This window comes from Pseudophryne corroboree, chromosome 5 (genome assembly GCF_028390025.1).
Source record: "Pseudophryne corroboree isolate aPseCor3 chromosome 5, aPseCor3.hap2, whole genome shotgun sequence".
Lineage (NCBI taxonomy): Eukaryota > Metazoa > Chordata > Amphibia > Anura > Myobatrachidae > Pseudophryne > Pseudophryne corroboree.
The window spans coordinates 778,760,473-778,778,618 of NC_086448.1; the positions used below are offsets into that span (position 1 = coordinate 778,760,473).

The 18,146-nt window shown below is 43.6% G+C and overlaps 1 protein-coding gene across 1 annotated transcript in view; it reads left to right on the plus strand.

Annotated features, from left to right (window-relative positions):
• Window positions 1-7,681, plus strand: part of AQP1 (aquaporin 1 (Colton blood group)) — a 38,597-nt gene extending 30,916 nt beyond the window's left edge. Inside the window, exons 3-4 of the mRNA XM_063924331.1 lie at window positions 1,023-1,103; window positions 6,207-7,681. Of these exons, the coding sequence (XP_063780401.1) occupies window positions 1,023-1,103; window positions 6,207-6,383 (258 nt within the window). The 3' untranslated portion in view covers window positions 6,384-7,681. The remainder of the gene's footprint in view (window positions 1-1,022; window positions 1,104-6,206) is intronic.
• Window positions 7,682-18,146: the final 10,465 nt, after the last annotated feature.

Genomic DNA, 18,146 nt, shown 5'->3' on the forward strand with positions numbered 1-18,146 from the left:
GGTCCTCAGGACCCCACACGGTTCAGGTTTTGCAGGTCACCTGTAGATTTTTAAAATGTGACAGTTGGTGATACACAGTGCAGCTGCCGGGTGACATGGAAAACGTGAACCGTGTGGGGTCCTGAGGACCGATTTTGAGAACCACTGGGCTAAATCCATCTAAAAATGGCATCATCTACAAGTCCCTTGCTCGCTACAGGTTCTATTCCCTGCTAGTCTGCATGCTGACTGTCGGGATTTAGAGGGGTTTGGTATTTAACCGTCGGCAATGTGACCGGCGGTCACATGACTACATCCCTTAAATTAACCATTATCACAGCCTCCATAGACAATTATGGGGACTGGCTTTGCAACCGATCGCAGAGAACTGCAGCAGTTATCTCTGATATCTGCTCAGTACCCTAATAGTAATTGGCGGCTTTTTCGAACATTTGATGGCAAATACGGTTTAATAAATAGAGGCTCAATGATCACTAGTTCCTCTGCCGAACTGAGAGACGGCAATCTAGCACTTGTATGAATATTGGAGGAGCCTACAGTATGGCTGCTCCAATGTCTGTAGATGACAGGTTAATTTAAAAAACAAAATAGCACATTTTTCAGTAGTCCCAATTGTAGTGGGTGTGTCTTCATTTTCAGGGGGCATGGTCTATCAGAAAAGGGGGGTGGCTTTTCATAGATTGGTAGAGTAGATTGTGAGTTTATTTTGGCCGCTATTTTGCCTTATTAAAATACTGGGGGTTAGGAAATTGATGCCGTAGCCTGTGGCTCACCAGTTGCTGTGGATCGCAGACTGGCGAGGCTTGCTGGGATTTGTAGTTTCAGATAAGCCACTGGTTGACTCAAACAAGTCCACACAACTTACTACGTGGTGAGCCTATTTTATTGCAACCAGCGAATGCTCCATAAAATGTTTGAAGTCAGTTTTTTGTGTACTCCTGTATAAAACACACAAATGAGTGAAGCTGCAGATACGGTGACTGGAGCAATACTGACGTGTAACATTTCATTGTTTTTTTCAGATCGACTACACTGGATGCGGAATGAACCCTGCAAGGTCTTTCGGATCTGCAGTGGTTGCTAAAAATTTCCAATATCACTGGGTAAGAAACCACCTGTGTCCCCACGGAAACTATTTCGCAAATGAGATTGCATATTAATCAGAGGCGCTGCCTGCTGTATGCTGAGCCAGATCATCTATTATGTAACCTATGTACTTATCTAGGACGCAGTGTGTGCTGAAGGCCTGGATCACGCTAACCAGTTTTTCTTTTTGTTACCAAACGCAAAAGTCAAAATTAGCTCCTAATAGGGTCTATGTAGGGCTCAGTGGGGTCTACTTCAGGCTCTGCTGGTAGGCTCCTATCAGTTTCAGAAATTACAGAATAGAGAGTTATACTTCAACATATATTATAGTCATTGATGGAAAAGTGTATCATCCATATCCATTGCAAAATTTGGGTTGGGGCTTGGCAGTGCCACTCTTGGTTCATGGGCCCACGCTGCGCTCTCTAAAGAGTGTTGGTACACTGGGCCTTATATGTCATCCTCTTCGCATACTCTTTCGTAATGTGCAGGAGACTGCTAGAGTTTGGTAAGTTAGAAATAAGAAAGAAAGAACCCTTTGTTGGTGCACTTGTTAAGAAAGAGAAACATTGTCAAATTTAAAACTTAACTTTTCATTGGAACTGTGTATAAAAAAGTGATTTCCCAACTTTTTAAAGTATACTGCCTCTTGTCCACTATACTATGCAAAATAGGTAATTAGGTTATAAAAGTATACATGATAAGCAGACAATCAAAAGAAAAGAAAAGAGGAGGGCAGGCGAAATACTATTATGAGATAATTCCGGCACAATAGCCTATCATGCAGCAGGATGTCAATATATCCCTAGAATTGGGAGTAAAACAATGGCGCCTTTTAGACTGTAATCAGGTGTTATTCTATGAACAGTATTGGGAAATAATTTTGTGTTCAAGAATCTCAGCTAATCAACAGATAAAAGAAAAGGTAGGAATTCAGATAAATGTATGAGTCTGCTGTCAACGTTAGACTGGATTGGAAGTTCTTGTATTCCTGCTACACCGGATATTCTCCGGGGGTCGCCCTTCAGGTCCTAATCGGCCCCATGTGTGTGGACGCACAACTGTGTTACTATAAGAGTTTGGTAAGTTCCTACCCCAGTGCAGTGGACAGGATGGAGACGCGTCATTCACGTTGAATTCCATCATGCAAATTGCATCGTTACATGAGAGCTGGTACTGGGGAGCATGGAAACTGGAGGCAGGGCAGCAGGGAGCCTAGCTGGCTGGGCCCAGGTACTTTTATGGGGGTGTGGCCTAATCACAGGAGGCATGCACTCTTAGAAAAAAAAAATAGTACTTTAAGAGCCCCCCTGGCCACGCGGTGGCCCAGCACACGCTGAGGAGAAGAGCTGCAGCTGCTGCTGCCAGGTGATGATGGGGGAAATGGGCCCTCCATCAGACCTGGGCCTGGGTAATTAGTACCCTCCCCCAGTGTAGGAGACAGAAATGCCACAGCATAGAAATAATTGATTGTAAGCTACTGAAGTGTTGGCCTAATTCAGACCTGATCATAGATGTGCGAAAAAATACAAATCTACGATCAAAATCTTAGGTATGCGGGGTGCCCAGCACAGGGCAAGTCCGCCCCGCATGCAAGGCCCTACCCCCCTCGCAGACGTGCAAAAGAATCACACAGCGGCGATGCATTCGCACCTGCCGAGTAGCACCCTGTCTAGGCAGCCGCCACGGCCTGCCCCGCAAATGGTTTATACATGACTGCATTGTCCAGACCGTGATCCTTCCCAACACCAACGCAATTCCATCCCAATACCGCTGCCACCCCCCGACCGCATCTGCCTGTCAATCAGGCAGAGACGATCGCACAAGTGAGATGCACATGGCATAGGGCTTCGGCCTGCGACCGCTGCCAAGACCAGTTCTGAATTAGGCCCTGTGTCGGCAAGTCAGCATGGCCTCACAGTATTGCTGGTATTTAGGGCTCATTCCAACCAGGGCACTATCTGGGCAGAGTTTCCTCCCGCTCTGACTAAATTGTCCTTAGAGTCCAGATGTGCTTCTCTGACAGGGAATTGGATTGTAAGCTCTGCTGTTGCAGGGACTGATGTGAATGAGTAATGATAAAACGGTTGTTCCTCTAAAAGGAGATTCTGCATTATTTTCCCCCAAATTATAATGAGATGTCTTGAAAATAATGATTTATTCTTTCCCAGCTGGCGAGTGGAAAGCAAACATACTATATATTTAAATTGTTTCTAAACTATCCACTTGTGACCTGAAGATGTCAAATGATATAAAGACACTAGTAGTCTGAGTGACCACATCCTAGTTCATTACAGAATAACTAAGCAGATGGCTGGAGGTGCTGTCATTTGCCACAACTGTAATACAGCCATATGGCTGCAGACGGGATGCGGTCAAGATGCCGCCGGACGGAATCCCGGCGGTCGAAATACCGACATATTCTCCCTCCGTGGGTGTCCACGACACCCATAGAGGGAGAATATAATAGTGTGCCGAGCATAGCGAGGCACCGTGCCCGCAGCGTGGCGAGCAAAGCGAGCCCGCAAGGGGCTGCGTTCCGCTCGCCACCCCTGTCGGGATTGTGTGGTCGGGATTCCGGCGTCGGTATTTCGACCGCCGGGATTCCGGCCGGCGGCATTTAGTACTGATCCCTTGCAGACTGTGGGACCGTTATTCCTCAGAGAAGCAATGCCCAAGACTGAATCACATGTCCTTAAACTTACAACAATATATGTCCTAGCCAATAAATTAGTACATAATTATAGCATCAAATTTTCAGAGTTTGCCTGTGAGAACAAACGCCATCTTCAGATAGCGCTTGTTCTCGGAGCCACACTCCATCCTATGGGTACTGTCAGGTACTGTGCACTGCCAGGTACTGTGTGACTCAGCAATGATGTCACTTGTTTGCTTCCTATGTCCAGATAAACATATGGACATCATTTTTATACAATGTTATTTCTAAACATAGATTACTGATTATTATAAACAGATTATTATAAACATATCAACCAAACATCTGCCAAAGTGAAATTATCATCCAAATGCAACAACAGTGCCCCTAGTGGCTATAATGAAGGATGGCTGAACATTTGCTCTGCATTACTGATAACATGCAATGAGGACACCCAAAGAGAAAAAGTGCACATAAAAATCTATCTATCTAAGTACCTATCTATCTATCTATCTATCTATCTATCTATCTATCTATCTATCTATCTATCTATCTATCTATCTATCTATCTATCTATCTATCTATCTATCTATCTATTTTATTTATAGTATAAGGGCAGTTAATAATAATGTAGAGCAAATGTTCTACTATTCTTCATTTTAGCCACTTGGAGCAGTGTTGCTGCATAATAAATCAATTCTCTACATTTAGAGACAACACTGTAATACTTGGACATAGGAGGGAAAGGGAATGTAGTCAAGGAATGTAGTCATTAGGTTGACACTGTCAGTGTTGATAATAATAATAATAATAATAATAATAATAATAATGAAGACACCACAATGCCAACATAATAATAATAATAATAATAATAATAATAATAATAATAATAATAATAATAATGTTTACACCGTCATGCTGACAATTATGCATACCTGCCCACACTCCCTCATTCTGCAGGAGACTCCCTGAAATAGAAGCAATCTCCCTGACTCCCTGAATAGTCCAGCAATCTCCCTGATTGCACCTTAACCCCAATGTGCAGCTGTTACATTCTTGGGAGGAGGCGGGGGGGGGGGGGGGGGGGGGGGAGGGGGGGATTTGAGAAATAAATCACAGATACATACATTCAACTGGGATCATCAATGCCATTTCCCTGCATTGGTTATAAATTGGGACAGATGTATTAAGCCTGGAGAAGTGATAAAGCAGTAATAAATGGAAGGTGATAATGCACCAGCCAATCAGCTCCTAACTGTCAATTTACATATTGGAGCTGATTGGCTGGTGCGTTGTCACCTTGCACTTATCACTGCTTTATCACTTCTCCAGGCTTAATACATCTGCCCCAATGATTCCTATGGCTACATGCATTTTAAATAAAGTTTCTTGTGGCCACTTACAGTATATGGAACCTCTTTTAAAGCACAATACACAAATTCTGCAAAATAAGAGTCTTTTCTTCAACAAGTAGATCTTACTAACTTTGGGGCTCATTTACATTTGGATGTAAGTCATGTTTATGACACGCCTCTCAGATGTAGCAGCACATGTCAGCGCTGATAGGTGTTACCTTCACATCTCCCTGAAATGCTTTTTCAAAAGTAGGCAAGTATGCAATTATGATGATGATGACATGAGCGCAGATATGTGAAATGCTAACACTGGCAGAATGTCGACATTAGGGTTAGGCTGCGGTGGAGTGGGGGTTATGCACTAGAGGGAGGGTTAGAGTTCTGAGGAGAGATTAGGGATAGGGGAGGGATACTCGCTGTAATGTTGGAGCAGCAGAAGTCACATGACCACGCTGGTGCTGATGCAGCCACCAAGAGCAGGTAAGTAACCACTAGGGATGATATATCAACATTCTACCATGTCAGCATTTCATCACTGTCTATGTTATGACTGTCAACCTATAATTCCACAGCTGAGGGAAAGTAAACCCTAACCTGGGTACACCCAATACGATATATTGTGTGATATATATCATTCTGATGCGGATCGGAACAATATATCGCACACATCGTAGAGTGTGTCCCCTAATCCATTGTTCACTAAATCGTTCCATTGGGTGTGCTGCACGTCCAATGGGACAATTCCACAGCCGATGCGGTGTAGCAGCATGTAACAATAAATCACACCGTTGTACAGCGGATCATTTAGCGTGTACAGCGTCATTGGGTTGCACCATCTGAAGGTGAACGATGATAAAAATTTCAGTGGATTTGTGTGAGAGAGAGAGAGAGAGGCTGCACTGAAAATCTGCTGTTCAGTGCAACCCTGCACAATGATTAAGCACCTCCCCACATCTTTTAACACTGTCACTTCCAGATCACTTAGGCTCATGTATAACTGGACAATACTGTGTTATACATTGATCATTGTTGTTATTTGTGCATATGAGTAAAAACGTATCTAAAACTCAACAACACGTCTCTTATGTTTTCTTTCTACGCCCATTCAGATCTTTTGGGTGGGACCAATGATTGGAGGAGCATCTGCCGCCATTATTTATGACTTCATCTTAGCACCGAGGACCAGCGACTTAACAGATCGCTTAAAGGTGTGGACCAATGGGCAGGTGGAAGAGTATGAGTTGGACGGAGATGACAATGCCCGGATGGAAATGAAACCAAAATAAAAAAAGAAACACAAAAACTTGTGGAGAGATTTCAGTATTATGAACTTACTTGTAAAGTAAAAACAAAAAACAAAAAAAAAATCCAAAATGGGTTTATTTGCAGTTCGTGTTTCAATTTTTGCTTGTATGCCTTTTGCAATGTATTGCCTAACCTCATGACACATACAAAAGATGTACTGTAATATTTTATACTTTTTATAGACAACTGCATGCAATTTTTCATACCACTGACATCGCATTACCAATAAACGTTTGCTAGCCCGCCCTAAATCCATTTTACTCTTGATAGTGTTTTCTAATTATAAACTCAGGGGGCCCATTATGCAACAGGAACAAAGTTTAACAACATAAAAAAGAAACACAGCGCCCCCTATAAATCAAAAAGCAGCAAATATCAGGGGAGTAAAAAAAAGTAGACCCACAAACTTTGTTTTGTTGTATTCATAAATGTCTGGACTGGACATTAAAATGGGTTTATCCATATTGGACACCACTATTCCCTGCCCTTTTAACCTTTAATTTACTGGGGGAAAAATAAATATATTGGTATTTAAAAATGCTTTTGCCGTTGTGAAATTTGTTTTCATCCAGGTGGAGATCGTATGTTGTGTAGATATATATATATATATATATATATATATATATATATATATATAAAAAAAAGTTACAAAAGAAAGTTACGAAAGAAACAGGTTTGTATTTGAAACAAAGCAGGAAAAAATATTATGAATTCGGATGTAAGGATAGTGAGTACTGTAGACACAACATGAATCACATGTAAGAGTCACTCGATTCAGAAACTTTCTGCCCAGGTGAAGAAGAAGAAGAAATATCAGGACAAATATTAACAAAAAGAGAACACGAAAATGTTCATAAGTCAAATGCACTAACCCGATTGGATGTTACCGAATAACAACACAGGGTCAAACCCACCCAGTTACCCTTACAGTAAACTCTCCATCTAGCTCTCTATCTGTATATACCATATCCTCTAGGAATTTCTTTGTACATTTACTTTGTGTAACCCTTTGAGCGACGGGGACCATGGCACCTAATGCATGAAGAGGACATATTAAAAAAAAAAAAAAAAACCCTCAGGATTTTATCAGAATTAATATATTTAATTATTAATCTGTTAATTTTAGTGTTATATGAAAACAAGTCTTTAACACATAATATGACTAAACCTTATCCATACGTTGCGTATTTTTTGCTAAGCTGTATTATCTTGTATTATCAAACATGTCAGTATTGTAAATAAATTGGATTTCAGAATAAAATAAGCTTTTACTAACAGACCTCTGGCCTCTTGTTTATTCCATTGGCAGATGCCTACAAGTTGGTAGGCGCGTAGCAGATGTGAGCAAGGAGGTTATTCCACACGTTGATTCCAAACCGGAGTAGGTTTAAATAAATACAACAGGAATGACTGTCAATATAATAAGGTGTCAATCTCTATTGGGTTAAGTACTGTACAGCCAAACATCACTGTGGCACTCCAATAACACAGTGACAGACGTGTGCAGGGCTGTAAGGAGGGGAATGCGGCAAGTGCCGTCGCACAGGGAGGGATGCACTGGGGGTGGTCCTGGTTGTACTTATCCTCCACTGAAGCCCGCTCCCTGCTCCGGCTCACAGCTCCTGCACTGTGTGGGGAGAGATGTTATGTCTTCTCCCTTAGTGTTGTGGGAGCTGTTCTGCCACTTGTAGCATATGTAAGATGCTCAGAGCAGCAAGCTAGTGAGCCGGATCAATGTGACCCAGCCGGCCGCCCTCTGGGATGTTTAGTTATGATGGATTGAGCACCGTTCAGGGGGCTGGTGTAGCACAGTACTTACGGGACTGGACTTGTGCACGTGCAGATACATTTATAGAGGCATATAAACAAGTCATGCACCTGGAGTCTAGGCAGTCTGACCTTTAAGTTTGGTGAATAACATGTACTCAGACATGTAATGTTACTTAGACACATGAGTCATGCACAATAACACAGTTAAGAGACAGCACACAGCTATAACTATTTAACTACATATCAACATCTGATAAATTATATTATTATACATTGGTGTACATAGGCAAGCGCAAGAGGGGTTTCCAGTTTCCCAGAAATCCCACTCCCCGAAACCTGGCCAGTGGACACACACATGCACTACTAGGGATGGAACAGAGCTCTTGCACATGCCCACTGGAAGCAGATTCTTCTACCAAGTCTGGTGTGTGTGTTTGTGGATGTCAGCGTACCAGATTAAAGAGCCCAGAGTGCAGCTGGTAAGCGGCTTGCGGCATTGCAAGAGTGGCTTGCGGCGGCCAGTTGCGAATAATCTCAGTCACGATTAGACAGTGTTAAGTCTCTGGGATGCAGGTGCGATTATTCACATGTGCACATACATCAGGAAATCATAACGTGCGCACACATCACGAAAAATGTTTCGCATCCACAAATAGTCGCGGGTGCAATCAGGCTGGCTACATCTATAAATAAAGTGGCATACTGTCCTTTGTTTTGGTTAGAATAAAATGGTGCTGTATTTCCACACAGGAGCTGATTATGCAGAGGCGTCACCAGGTGTGGGTACACCCAGTGCGCACTCTACATCACTACACCCCCCACCCCCACTCCCTCTTCCCACACTCACCCCGCCGGAGCCGCGGGCGGACGAAAAGGGGGCGTGGTCTAATTAAAAGGTGCGTGGCCGTGCGTGTCTCCTCTTCTTCACTCCAGGGGGTGCGTTTATCCAGCTTCCTCTGAAATGCTGGCTGCCCCCGGAGACTAGGCAGCGTGCAGTGCTGGCTCCTTTTCTGTGACAGGAGCCTAGTGCTGCAGAGGATTATCACACTGCAGCACTCGGCTCCTGTCACTGCAGAAGAGCATAGGTGTGCGCAGGGGGGTGCCTGGTGCGCACAGGCACCCCCTAATGTCTGGCACCCCGATCTCACATGCCTGATGCAGCGATCGCCAAATAAGCTAATTACTGTCCCCTCTGTGCTGCACCCTGTCAGGACGGCATTACTGACCGGACGCCCAGTTAATCAAGGGTGCCACTGCCACCGGCTTTCAAACTCCCGGCTCCATCTCCATGTACAGAAACAGCATGATGTGAGTGATGATGTCATGCTGCGCGCACTCCCACCCACCTGCCAGCCTCTCTTCTTCTATGCCATTGCAACCCCAGCTGCTGATGAGGAGCAGCATGCAGCCAGCGTTCCTCTCAGGAAGACAAATTCAATACTGACAGGCGGTCGGCAGCAGCATTGACACGTCACTCGTTTTTCCAGCAGCAGCAGTACTAGTCTGCGAATGTCAGTGTCAGTGAGTGACTGACTTGTAAGTAAGCTGCTGCAGCTTGCAGGGGAAAGAGAGGGGGAGCCAGACCAGGCTGAGGAGGAGCAGTGTAATTGCAGCGAGTGTCATCAGGGGTGTTTGTTTGGTGCACACCACAACATCTGACAATGGGGGTAATTCAGACCTGATCGCAGCAGCAAAATGTTAGCAGTTGGGCAAAACCATGTGCACTGCAGGTGGGGCAGATGTAACATGTGCAGAGAGAGTTAGATTTGGGTGGATTATATTGTTTCTGTGCAGGGTACATACTGGCTGCTTTATTGTTACACTGCAATTTAGATTTCAGTTTGCACATACCCCACCCAAATCTAACTCTCTCTGCACATGTTACATCTGCTCCACCTGCAGTGCACATGGTTTTGCTCAACTGCTAACAAATTTGCCGCTGCGATCAGGTCTGAATTACCCCCCCTGTATCTGCATTATTAGGATTGGTACAAGGGTGGATATTTTATAGTGCGCTGATCGTCAGTAGATGGTGCTAGACACGCCCAAAAGGAGGTGCTAGACACACCCCTCTGATGGTGCACCCCTAATAAAATGTGCTGCGCACGCCTATGCAGAAGAGCCAGCACTTGGTGTCACCCCTTCCGTGGGTGATACCTGGGTGCGGGCCGCACCCTCCGTACCCGCCTTCTGACGCCACTGGATTATGAAAGATCCACAATATCAGTCCACAAATAGCCTCTATGCGCACCCTCTACGGTATCAGGGATTTCTGTCCTCTCAATGTTCCAAAAGGCCTTTCCTAGATGACCTTAATTCATCCAGCGACTTTGGATATGTGGTTCTTTTTTCCAGTACTCTCTCTAATGGTGATAGAGATCGGTTGTTCTTTTCAGGGCTTGCTCTGTCTTGTACTCTTGTTGCAAGTGAGAGCAACCTTCAGTCAGTTTTCTGTCAGTTCTTCTTTGAATGTCTCCACAGTCCACCAGTCTGCCGATCCTCCATTCACACACTGGTGCTGGAATGGAGGATCACCATTAGAGGGAGTATTGGAAAAAGGAACCACATATCCAAAGTCGCTGGATGAATTAAGGTCATCTGGGAAAAGCCTTTTGGAACATTGAGAGGACAGAAATCCCTGATACCATAGAGGGTGCGCATAGAGGCTATTTGTGTACTGAAATTGTGGATTTTTGAAGGTAGGGGTGACCACCTCAAGCCTTGATTGCTGCACTATTGATTTGGAGCGCTGTATTTTTGAAGTTTTTCTTAATTTGCTGATTATGAAAGAGTTGCCCATTGGTTTAAATGGCCGGATCACGTAGTGACAGTACCAATATATTATGTGATTATTGTAATGTAACTATCCATGTGGACATAATGGACTGGGGGGGGGGGGGGGGGCAGATGTATTAAGCCTGGAGAAGTGATAAAGCAGTGATAAGTGGAAGGTGATAAGCCAATCACTATGGGTTTGAAAAATTACAGTTATTAGCTGATTGGCTGGTGCGTTATCATCTTCCACTTATCACTGCTTTATAACTTCTCCAGGCTTAATACATCTGCCCCCCAGTTAGTGAAATACTATATGTATATAAGAGGGCATTTTTCATGGCTGCTCCATCTCTGTAGCGTAGTAAATTAACCATTCAGAAAGGGACAAACTTTCCATTCTCAATCAGGTATTCTTGGATGTTCATATGTTTTTATCAGTTCTGTATATCTCAGACCCACATATACAATGAGTAAACATCTCTATGGTGCAGTCCTTTTAAGCCCCATATGACCCAAGTTTATCATAGGCAAATGCAGAAGGGGGGGGGGGGGGGGGTTCTGATTGCCTGGTACTCCCCTCCTCATGGCAAGTGGCTCAAATTATGACAATAGCAATGGTAAATAAAAATAATACAATTACTAGAGCTGCAGCCACATTATGCAGTTTAAGGGACAGAGCAGAGCTGCTGCACATGCTCAGTGGTAGCTGCTTCTTCTACCAAGTTTGCTGTGGGTATGGATCTGAGTCCTTAATCAGTGCACTGGACCAAAGAGTAGTTACTAGGAAGAAGAGACAGGAGCCTTACCATGAGTTGGGAGAATTTGTGCTTAGGAAATGCAGTACTGATTTTATTATGTTTGTGTATTCATTTGTTATAGTATGTTTAACCTTTTCCTGACCACATATCTTATTTAAATATGTTTAGCAACCTTATCCATCTATAGTGTTAAATATTAACACTGTATTCCATGCAGTATCCAGTACATACTGTAAAAACACCAATGTGTACCAATGTGTATGTTGTTACTAGGTTCTTCTACTGCTCCCCCAAACTCCTGCACTTGCTCCAATGCATCGCAGAATGTATCGCAGAGTGGGTGATTGTAGATTGCATTTGGAAACCCCCTTCTGGAAATCCTGCCTTTGCCACTGTTTATGATGAAGAGCGAAAAGATCTGTCTCCCTTACACCAGCAAAGATAAATCCATTGCTTTGATTTATACTACTGCACTCTGGTGTGTTTCATGTGTGTTCTGGAGATACTGTATACATAGGTCATAGGACATCTGACATTGGAAAGAAGGCTGTTATTGTGCTCCAGAAACGTTGTACTTATGTTTTCTTTCCTAATGCCAGTGGCTGCAGTATGCAAATGGGAGGAAGTCACTAAGAGCGGAAGCAGTCTCATTCTTGTCACACGTAGGGTGGCCCTCGTCACTGCACTTTGTTTAATGGAGAAGGTAGGCACTTAAAAATACTAATGAGAATAGCTTTGTTATCACAGGGCTCCCTCCAGGATTTTATACAGTTTTTTTTTTAGTAAATTCTGCCAGTTTGCATTTCCCATTACTAGTACGAGAAATGCGATCTGATTACAAAAAAAAAAAAAAGAGAATTAAAGGGTTTGGCGTAGTTTTTCATGAAACCTGCTCTAAAAGCCCTTTAACAACTTAACCGATGATTTTTTCCAAAAACCAGCTCAGAAACTGTCTTTTTTTTCTGAGTGAATTAGGTGAACATGAATTTAAACTTATCCAAAATTATTTTATTTTAAAAAATATGTATTTTTGTTTGATATTTGTAAAAAACGAAATCAGTTTCCAAACATCGGAACATCTGTAATCAATATCGGAACATCGGGAACATTGCAACCATCGCAACTATTTTTAACAGCCGGGACAGCCACCAGGTAGATGGGGGGGGGGAGGGGGGGGGGGGGGGGGGGCTAGCGGGGTTCACGGGAGTGTGCAGGGAGGCAGACCTTCCGGTCCCTCTGAGAGCAGCAGCGGAGGGAAGTTTCTCTTCTGTGTGTCTGACCAATCGAATCCTGTGATCTCGATTCAGATAAGGTACTTGCCAGGGTGGTTGCATCTGATGCCACCATGCCAGGAAAGTGGTTAATAATACATAGGTTGTGAACACACCCTTTTTCACTTTAGTTTAGTAAACATAATATTAATAAATATGTCCATTAGTATATAATGTACTGTAATTTGCAATATAAATATAATTACAAGGGGGTTTGGTCCGCATGCCCTCACTTCCTAATACAATAAAAGCCTACTCTTCTGGATCGGCCCGGAGGTTCCTAAAAATCGTGTGTCATTCGTTGCCCCCTGGAAAAGTAGGCAAGTCTCCAGAGCCTGCACCCCCCCCCAACCTCCTGCATCCCCCGCAGCCTCCCTGTAGCCGCCCTGTAGAGAAGGTGGTCCGATGACTTGCGTCATCATAGTATCACCCCACGCGCTTTTCAGTGCATATAATCTGGGCATGGAATAGCGGGGAGCGTGGCCACAATGGTGCCTTTGCATTTCCATGCCCCCGCACCACCAACCGATGATGAGGCCAGGCTCCCTGCTGTACTGACCTGGCTGTCCCCTCCCGCATGAGGCAGCCAGAAAGTCAGTGAGTATGATTACAAGGGGCTACACTGCTGTTACTGACAATATAAAACACAATCCAAAATGCAGATACAGGTGCACTAAGACAGTAGGGAAATATCTGTTGAACTCTGCAGTAATATAGATTTTATAGTTATACATTCACTATGAATAAATTAGAGATGAGCGGGTTCGGTTTCTCTGAATCCGAACCCGCCAGAACTTCATGTTTTTTTTCACGGGTCCGAGCGACTCGGATCTTCCCGCCTTGCTCGGTTAACCCGAGCGCGCCCGAACGTCATCATGACGCTGTCGGATTCTCGCGAGGCTCGGATTCTATCGCGAGACTCGGATTCTATATAAGGAGCCGCGCGTCGCCGCCATTTTCACACGTGCATTGAGATTGATAGGGAGAGGACGTGGCTGGCGTCCTCTCCGTTTAGAATAGATTAGAGAGACACTTGATTTACTAATTTTGGGGAGCATTAGGAGTACTCAGTACAGTGCAGAGTTTTGCTGATAGTGACCACCAGTTTTATTTATAATCCGTTCTCTGCCTGAAAAAAGCGATACACAGCACACAGTGACTCAGTCACATACCATATCTGTGTGCACTGCTCAGGCTCAGGCCAGTGTGCTGCATCATCTATTATCTATATATAATATTATATATATCTGTCTGACTGCTCAGCTCACACAGCTTATAATTGTGGGGGAGACTGGGGAGCACTACTGCAGTGCCAGTTATAGGTTATAGCAGGAGCCAGGAGTACATAATATATTATATAGTGAGTGACCACCAGACACACAGTGCAGTTTATTTAATATATCCGTTCTCTGCCTGAAAAAAGCGATACACACAGTGACTCAGTCAGTCACATACCATATCTGTGTGCACTGCTCAGGCTCAGGCCAGTGTGCTGCATCATCTATATAATATATATTATATATCTGTCTGACTGCTCAACTCACACAGCTTATAATTGTGGGGGAGACTGGGGAGCACTACTGCAGTGCCAGTTATAGGTTATAGCAGGAGCCAGGAGTACATAATATTATATTAAAACAGTGCACACTTTTGCTGCAGGAGTGCCACTGCCAGTGTGACTAGTGACCAGTGACCTGACCACCAGTATATATAATATTAGTAGTATACTATCTCTTTATCAACCAGTCTATATTAGCAGCAGACACAGTACAGTGCGGTAGTTCACGGCTGTGGCTACCTCTGTGTCGGCACTCGGCAGCCCGTCCATAATTGTATATACCACCTAACCGTGGTTTTTTTTTCTTTCTTTATACATACATACTAGTTACGAGTATACTATCTCTTTATCAACCAGTCTATATATTAGCAGCAGACACAGTACAGTGCGGTAGTTCACGGCTGTGGCTACCTCTGTGTCGGCACTCGGCAGCCCGTCCATAATTGTATATACCACCTAACCGTGGTTTTTTTTTCTTTCTTTATACATACATACTAGTTACGAGTATACTATCTCTTTATCAACCAGTCTATATATTAGCAGCAGACACAGTACAGTGCGGTAGTTCACGGCTGTGGCTACCTCTGTGTCGGCACTCGGCAGCCCGTCCATAATTGTATATACCACCTAACCGTGTTTTTTTTTTCTTTCTTTATACATACATACTAGTTACGAGTATACTATCTCTTTATCAACCAGTCTATATATTAGCAGCAGACACAGTACAGTGCGGTAGTTCACGGCTGTGGCTACCTCTGTGTCGGCACTCGGCAGCCCGTCCATAATTGTATATACCACCTAACCGTGGTTTTTTTTTCTTTCTTTATACATACATACTAGTTACGAGTATACTATCTCTTTATCAACCAGTCTATATATTAGCAGCAGACACAGTACAGTGCGGTAGTTCACGGCTGTGGCTACCTCTGTGTCGGCACTCGGCAGCCCGTCCATAATTGTATATACCACCTAACCGTGGTTTTTTTTTCTTTCTTTATACATACATACTAGTTACGAGTATACTATCTCTTTATCAACCAGTCTATATATTAGCAGCAGACACAGTACAGTGCGGTAGTTCACGGCTGTGGCTACCTCTGTGTCGGCACTCGGCAGCCCGTCCATAATTGTATATACCACCTAACCGTGGTTTTTTTTTCTTTCTTTATACATACATACTAGTTACGAGTATACTATCTCTTTATCAACCAGTCTATATATTAGCAGCAGACACAGTACAGTGCGGTAGTTCACGGCTGTGGCTACCTCTGTGTCGGCACTCGGCAGCCCGTCCATAATTGTATATACCACCTAACCGTGGTTTTTTTTTCTTTCTTTATACATACATACTAGTTACGAGTATACTATCTCTTTATCAACCAGTCTATATATTAGCAGCAGACACAGTACAGTGCGGTAGTTCACGGCTGTGGCTACCTCTGTGTCGGCACTCGGCAGCCCGTCCATAATTGTATATACCACCTAACCGTGGTTTTTTTTTCTTTCTTTATACATACATACTAGTTACGAGTATACTATCTCTTTATCAACCAGTCTATATATTAGCAGCAGACACAGTACAGTGCGGTAGTTCACGGCTGTGGCTACCTCTGTGTCGGCACTCGGCAGCCCGTCCATAATTGTATATACCACCCAACCGTGGTTTTTTTTTCTTTCTTTATACATACATACTAGTTACGAGTATACTATCTCTTTATCAACCAGTCTATATATTAGCAGCAGACACAGTACAGTGCGGTAGTTCACGGCTGTGGCTACCTCTGTGTCGGCACTCGGCAGCCCGTCCATAATTGTATATACCACCTAACCGTGGTTTTTTTTTCTTTCTTTATACATACATACTAGTTACGAGTATACTATCTCTTTATCAACCAGTCTATATATTAGCAGCAGACACAGTACAGTGCGGTAGTTCACGGCTGTGGCTACCTCTGTGTCGGCACTCGGCAGCCCGTCCATAATTGTATATACCACCTAACCGTGGTTTTTTTTTCTTTCTTTATACATACATACTAGTTACGAGTATACTATCTCTTTATCAACCAGTCTATATATTAGCAGCAGACACAGTACAGTGCGGTAGTTCACGGCTGTGGCTACCTCTGTGTCGGCACTCGGCAGCCCGTCCATAATTGTATACTAGTATCCAATACATCCATCTCCATTGTTTACCTGAGGTGCCTTTTAGTTGAAGAGAAAATAAAAATATTTTGCAGCGCACATAGATTCGGCAAAAATGTTTTTATTAAGACTTTATATATAATTATTTATCAATGCTTGCCAAATTCAAATATATTCTAAAAGTTCAAAACAACCACCGGCCGGTATAATTGAATCTCTATTGTTATATTTAAAAAGGACAAAAAATAAAACAGAACACTTTGCACAGCCTATATCGATTTTTCCATTAATATACTGAATTCTATTCAGTGTGGACACTTTGTGTCACCCTTGACTAAAATAATGTCTAAAAATCGATACAGAGGTGCACAGAGACTCAAATATAAATTAATATCACTATGTTACAATAAATGTATCATTGTTGCATTCTGAAAGATAACAGAAAGAAAAAAAAAAAAAAAAAAATATATCTTTGTTCGCCTTTTAGTTGTGCCTATTAAAATATGGAGAACAAAAATGTTGACGTTCCAAAATTAGGGAAAGATCAAGATCCACTTCCACCTCGTGCTGAAGCTGCTGCCACTAGTCATGGCCGAGACGATGAAATGCCAGCAACGTCGTCTGCCAAGGCCGATGCCCAATGGCATAGTACAGAGCATGTCAAAACCAAAACACCAAATATCAGTAAAAAAAGGACTCCAAAACCTAAAATAAAATTGTCGGAGGAGAAGCGTAAACTTGCCAATATGCCATTTACCACACGGAGTGGCAAGGAACGGCTGAGGCCCTGGCCTATGTTCATGGCTAGTGGTTCAGCTTCACATGAGGATGGAAGCACTCAGCCTCTCGCTAGAAAACTGAAAAGACTCAAGCTGGCAAAAGCACCGCAAAGAACTGTGCGTTCTTTGAAATCCCAAATCCACAAGGAGAGTCCAATTGTGTCGGTTGCGATGCCTGACCTTCCCAACACTGGACGTGAAGAGCATGCGCCTTCCACCATTTGCACGCCCCCTGCAAGTGCTGGAAGGAGCACCCGCAGTCCAGTTCCTGATAGTCAGATTGAAGATGTCAGTGTTGAAGTACACCAGGATGAGGAGGATATGGGTGTTGCTGGCGCTGGGGAGGAAATTGACCAGGAGGATTCTGATGGTGAGGTGGTTTGTTTAAGTCAGGCACCCGGGGAGACACCTGTTGTCCGTGGGAGGAATATGGCCGTTGACATGCCAGGTGAAAATACCAAAAAAATCAGCTCTTCGGTGTGGAGGTATTTCACCAGAAATGCGGACAACAGGTGTCAAGCCGTGTGTTCCCTTTGTCAAGCTGTAATAAGTAGGGGTAAGGACGTTAACCACCTCGGAACATCCTCCCTTATACGTCACCTGCAGCGCATTCATAATAAGTCAGTGACAAGTTCAAAAACTTTGGGTGACAGCGGAAGCAGTCCACTGACCAGTAAATCCCTTCCTCTTG